The 5,781-nt window shown below is 52.3% G+C and overlaps 1 protein-coding gene across 1 annotated transcript; it reads left to right on the top strand.

The window, feature by feature from the left end:
* Positions 1-1,202: 1,202 nt before the first annotated feature.
* Positions 1,203-4,780, top strand: NCLIV_046030 (hypothetical protein; the record flags this gene model as incomplete). Its single annotated transcript, XM_003884153.1, has 8 exons — positions 1,203-1,215; positions 1,970-2,068; positions 2,471-2,543; positions 2,830-2,963; positions 3,407-3,501; positions 3,639-3,710; positions 4,026-4,184; positions 4,748-4,780. 8 exons carry the CDS (start codon positions 1,203-1,205, stop codon positions 4,778-4,780), a joined length of 678 nt encoding a protein of 225 aa, XP_003884202.1.
* Between the last annotated feature and the right edge of the window lie 1,001 nt (positions 4,781-5,781).

The raw sequence follows: 5,781 nt of genomic DNA, 5'->3' as shown, positions 1-5,781 counted from the left end.
GTTTTGCACTGTGGAGAGTCTAGGCTGCCCACGGCGGCAGAACGGACTTGGTAAGGAGGAATCACCGCCCGAGACGACAAAGCACACATAACCTGGAGAAGCAGTAGAAAGGGCGTTATGGTGTGACTCTCCACGTTTCCGCCTGGCCGTTCCAGGTTGTGGTGTCATGGAAAGTGCGCACGATCTCTCGAAAACTTTCGTTTCCTGTCCACTCGGCTCCCTCGGCGTGTCACCTAGGTCCACGCCCCTCCCGTACAGCCTCTTGCTTGTGGGCTTTTCAAACTTTTTTTGCAGCCGACCGAACTGCGAGAATGCCGTTTCACCTACAACGTCCCTTTGATCGTTTCTTCACCTTACCACTCAGAATCAGACTGGGGCGGGTTCTTTTCAATTTCACGTTCTCTCCGATTATAAGCCGCCCGCCGCAGTGTGCGCGACCGTTTCCACGCTTGGCGTACGCAGAACAGAAGACCAGTGGAAGCGGCTTTCTTGTCTTCACAGCCCCTCATCTGTTTCTGGCACATCAGTTTTCTTTCGCCTGCGAAGCCGCGCCAGCGTCTCGGTTGTTTCTCAGCCCTAGGGCAAGTCTCTCCAATTGCTTCTCAGACTGCTCGCAAGTGCAAGGCTGCTGGAACGGAGAGCCCGGAGCCAGCAGCGGATCGAAACGCTGTCAACAGTTCTGTCTGATCGTTGGCCAGGAATCTTTTCGTTTCTCTCTTTTCACTCTCTCGGGCCATCGATACTTTCCCTGCTTATGCTTTTTCGGCTTTTCCGCAGGCGGGAAAGTCCAGAGTTGCGTGTGTCCCTCATCTCTCTCCGTCCTCTCGAGGATTTTTCTCAGCTCTCGTGAAAGAAAAGGCTCGAGTTAGCTGCCTCCTTTTGAGGTTCGTGCTTCTCTCTTCGTATTCTCTTTCGGCGAAGAATCCCGCAAGTCGACCACGAATTTTCCTGCGGGGCTCGTTGCTCTTCTCCGTTGCCGTTTCCCCTTTTTTTTCGGACCTGGGGATACAGTGGGGCTCGATGCACATCTGCCGCTCTCGTTTTCTCCGATTCCCACCGTTCCTTACATCGGCAACCAGAGGGGAAACAGAAGTTTCTGCAACGTCAGAGAAGCCTTGGCTGCAAAGGCGTCGCCCTTTTTAGTCCGCGGAGTCCGATTTTCCCGGGAAAACACACCGCCGTATCTCTCACCACTCGCAAACATGTCGTCGTGGGGTAAGTCCGTCTTTTGTGCCTTCGCGCGCCTTTTAAATAAAACAGAGATCCGCGAACTCGCCGCACGTGACGCGTGCGGACTTCCAAGCACACAGGCCTGCTTCTCCATGCCTCTCCTTTCCGTTGCGAGTATCGAACGGAAGGTTCTGCCAGCAACGCGACAAGAAATGGAGAGGCTCGCACTGGTGTTTAGCACCGATTTGGCGGCGGAAGACGGAAATTGCACATGCCTTTCGGTGCATGTGCCCAAGACATCTCGCCACAGGATTCACACGCCAGTCAAGACCGCCACGTCTGTCGGGGGGGAGGGGGGGGCATCCAGACCGTATACATGCAGATATATATATATATATATATATACATATATGCATATATATATATATATATATATATGCATGCATATATGGATATATGTATAGATACGCATGCACGAAGACGTGGGACGAAAGGAAGTATTGAGGCCACTATGGCAAAAGTGTACGAACAAACGCGCGTAACAGCAACGGATCCACGCATGTGTAGGCCTGGGTAGTCCGTCCAGGGCCCGATAATTCGAGACTATCCATGCGCGCAGCACATTTGTGTCCACTTGCAGGAATGTGTTGCCTCATCTACGCTTTTGAACAAAGAGGGGAGTGGCGAAGACAGATGACAGAGCGTACACATTCTGTGTAGAGTTGTATATGCGCGTGTATATATGTGCTTCTATGTGGGAAACTCCGAGATGTTGTCCGAGACTATTACGTTTTTGCAGAGGACGAAGCTGACGAAATTTTGGAGGCGGAGGAGAGGAGGAAGCAAGAGGAACAGCAAAGAGCAGCTGCTGTGGCGGCCAGGAAGGCAGCGAGCGACGGTGAGTGAAAACGAGGAAGACGGATTTCGTCCCCACTCCAATTTCCCCTCCAATGTGGGAACTCCAGAGGCAACATCCGATTGCACATTGTTCCCTTTCACCGTGTTCCGCTACCCTTTTTTCCTATCCTGGCGTGCACTCTATATATATAGTTGTGGAGGCATGCGCGTAGATGTATGTATGATTGTGTGTTGATATAGGAAAGCGTTCCGCGTGTGGTTGTACACCCCGTATGCTCTCGTGTGGTGTCCTTCTTGGTGGTGTTTGTGTTCACACGTCCTTTTTTGTTGGCAAGAAATCTCTCTCTCTTTGAGGCGGGCTTTGCTGTTCTTGTTCCGTTGGAGTCTCTCTTCACAGTTTTCTGCGTGTTTTGTGATTTGCATTTTTGTCTGCTGTCTTCAGCGAAACGAGGTTTTGCTGATGATGCCGACGCGCCTCTCTCCGACCCAGTCGCCGAGAAAATGCGGCGGCAAAAGTACGTCTCTGTCCGGAAGTTTTCTGCATTCTCTGTCACTCCATCGAGGCCGTGTTTTCTCTTCTGCCTTCAGTTGCTCGTCACAATCTTGTCGACGCTTCGCCTCTTCTTCCTGTGTGGTCTCTCGTCTTTCTCGTCTGTGTTTTTTCTGTGTTTTTCCCTGCTCTTTCATGTCCTTCCTCGAGTGTTGTCGTCGTGGCTTCCTTCACTCGCGTTCTTCGTATGTGGAAATGTGTATTCGCATGCGTCTCTACACGTTTGTGTGTCTCTTTATGGGCCGTTCCAGATTGGTTGAAGAGGCTGACAAGAGACTCATGGACGATCTTTTCTCGGGATGCGAGAGGCCTGCAGACTACATGCCGCCCACAGCCACCTCAGCTGCTGTTGCAGCTCGGACAAAGACGACGAAGGCTGCCGCGCGTAAGCCGACAAGCTTTGATCTGCAAGTGTAATTTTTCTCGGCTTCTCACTCGCTATAGTGGTTGCGTTGCCTTTTCTCGTTTGTTCTGTCTTTTTGTTTCTTCCCGCGTTTCGTGCTCCTCGGCTCCTCCTCTGTCTCTACCTGCGTTTGGGCCCTCTTTACGGCTCGTGCTTAGTCTGAGTTCCCTACCACGTCGTCCTTGCGTGCTTCGTTCCGCTATTTGCTCGCCTCTGTCTCCTCGTTAACGCCCCCTTTCGTGTTTTCCTTCCCCTCTCGAATTCCTTCTTCTCTTCTCGCGTGAGCCTCTCAAGTGGCGTTCACCTTTTCTGCTCTCGACTGCAGCGCAGTCTCGCTGCGTGCGCTCTGGTGCTTTCACGACGCCGAAGGCGTTCCTTTTCGAGAGACGCTTCACAGCCTTTCCCTCCGTGTCCATTTTCCTCAGCCGTCGTCGATCCTGTCGAGGCCATTTCTCTCCGAAGCTACAAAGACTGCGAACAGTTCGCAACGCGACTCGGCAAGAAGATTCGAGAGAGTCCGGTAAGCACTCGGAACGGATGTGGAAAAAGGAGTTCCGTGGGCCGTCTTCGCTCCCTGCTGACACAGTTTCCGAACACGCGTCTCCGACTAGAGTGTGTAAAAAAAAGCGTTGTGGATGCGGATCTGCATTGTTGCAGGCAAAGAGCCCCGCGTGGCTCAGGCTTCTTGATCTCCTCTTGAAGGACTGCACTCCAAAAATGGAAATGAAAGTAGGCTACTTCTCTTCCTCTCCGCTGCTCGGGTTTTCGGCCTTTGTTTGGTTTCGTTTGCCCCCTTGTTCGTTGCTTCTCCGGTTTTTCTTCCGTTTAGCTAAAAGTGTTGGATTTCAATATCCTACTACATTAAGGTTATTCCACATCGGTTATGTTCTAGGCGTGTGTGTCGTCTCTCACGCTCTGTTTTGTCGTGAGTGGTCTTCGCTGTCTGGTGACGCTCGTGTCGGTTTCGGTTGTTGCCTGCGTCTCGCTTTGCCGCCTACGTTTCTTGCCGCTGGACTTTGGCGCGCTTCTCCTTTTCTCATCCAGGACCTCGTTTCTCTCCAGAAGAAGCTGCAAGCTGCCGTGGCTGACCGCGAGAAAGAGTCGAAGCAAGTCGTGGAGAAGAAGAAAAAACCAAATGACGTAGGGTCCGCGATGAAGAACTACCGAGACGAAGTGGACATGCTCTACGGTGACCTTTCACAGGTACGTACCCGCGCGTTCACACCTCGCGCATGCAGGTGGACCTCCTCCAGGTTCTCTGCGACCGACCCTCCAGCAGCTTTTCGTTTCGTGCCTTCTTCACTCCCGTCTCTGCTTCCGCAGGTCCCCGTGCATGCATCTCCCCACACCGCCTCACTAGAGAAGGCAGCGACGATTCTCGACGCTACCCCCCCTTTACACGGCACAACACTCACATCGCTGTGTACAGATATATACGCAGAGGTGTCTAAATGTATTTGTAAACATTCAAGCGTCATGCATCTCCAGTTATGACTTGCCTCTGTGCATAAAAGCGTATGCATATATCTTTGTGCATGCACATCAGGAGGTCGAGTCTCCGTCTAAAGGGACGTAGCTTCGTTTCTTTTTCGGAAGGAAGTGTTTCAGGGAGACAAATTGCAACTTCGGCGAGGCGGTGCGTTGGTTTGTCGTGCATCTTGCGGGGCCACTGAGCGAAGCCGCATGCGTTCTTTTCACAGAGAATGCGCGGCGTCATCTCGACGTCCTTCGGCTCTTTTTGCCCTTTTGTCTGTGTCGGCGCTCAGGATGAAGACGACGACGAGGAGGCCTTCTTGTGAGGAGCCTCGCGCGTCGAAGCAAGACCCTTTCTCTTCGAGACTGGCGCTACAAATGCCCATGCGTACATATATATGTGTGCGTATACAGGCGTCGCCTCTTGCTCGTTTCAGACTTTTTTCGGAAAGGGATCTTCTCCTGATTTTTATGTTTTTGCAGTCTCGTGCTGAGGACAGCGGGACCTGTCTTTGTCATATCCGTTTCTTCTCTACCGCCGTCGCTCTCACGTCTCTGTTTCTGTTTGTCGGGCACATCTCAAGCGTCGGTCTTTTTCTCTTGTTTCCCACGACCCCTGAGTCTTAAACCCGGCAAACCTGCGCATGCAGAGCAATCCTGCAAAGAAGCTCCAAGTGCCCATGCCTCGCCGCAACCAAAGGGCCGCTCTCTTCGTCCTCGGACCTCGAGCAGCTGATTCTCGCCACAGACACACCGATCTCTTGAACTTCTATGTACAGCTCTCTGTATCCGAATCAGAGGCGAAACTAACAAGGGAGCGCCGGGTGGTCCATATCGTCATACCTGCAGCCACGTTGCAGCCGTACTGTTCAGCGCTCCAGTGACAGCGCACATTTGTTCACCTATCGATCTCTCTGAGAGGCTGTATGTGGGGGGGGGGGGGGGGGCTTGTTCCAAGACACACGTGTATGCCTACCTAGCCGGCTCTTTCAGTAATGCGGGGACTACCATTTAAGACCAGGGAGATCCCTCACAGATGGGAGCTCCAGCAGAAATCTAGCAGCCGAACGGAAGGCGGAGCAGAGAATGCAGCGTTGGTCGCGCAGTCCCTTCAACTGCATGTGCTGGCAACGCGCGAACCATCCATCTCTCCAGGACGGTAAATGTCCACTTTGATTTATTTGTACAGAGTTTTTCATCCGCGCGAGACACCCACACGCTTATGCATCAACGAATATGTAAACTATATATATATATATATATATATATATTATGGTCTGGATTGAAATGGGGCCTGCACGGCGCAACGCGTCAATAGCCCTTCGCT

This window comes from Neospora caninum, chromosome X (assembly GCF_000208865.1).
Source record: "Neospora caninum Liverpool complete genome, chromosome X".
Taxonomy (NCBI): domain Eukaryota; phylum Apicomplexa; class Conoidasida; order Eucoccidiorida; family Sarcocystidae; genus Neospora; species Neospora caninum.
Note: the sequence above shows the minus strand (reverse complement) of the source record. Positions and strands in the feature narration are given on the sequence as shown.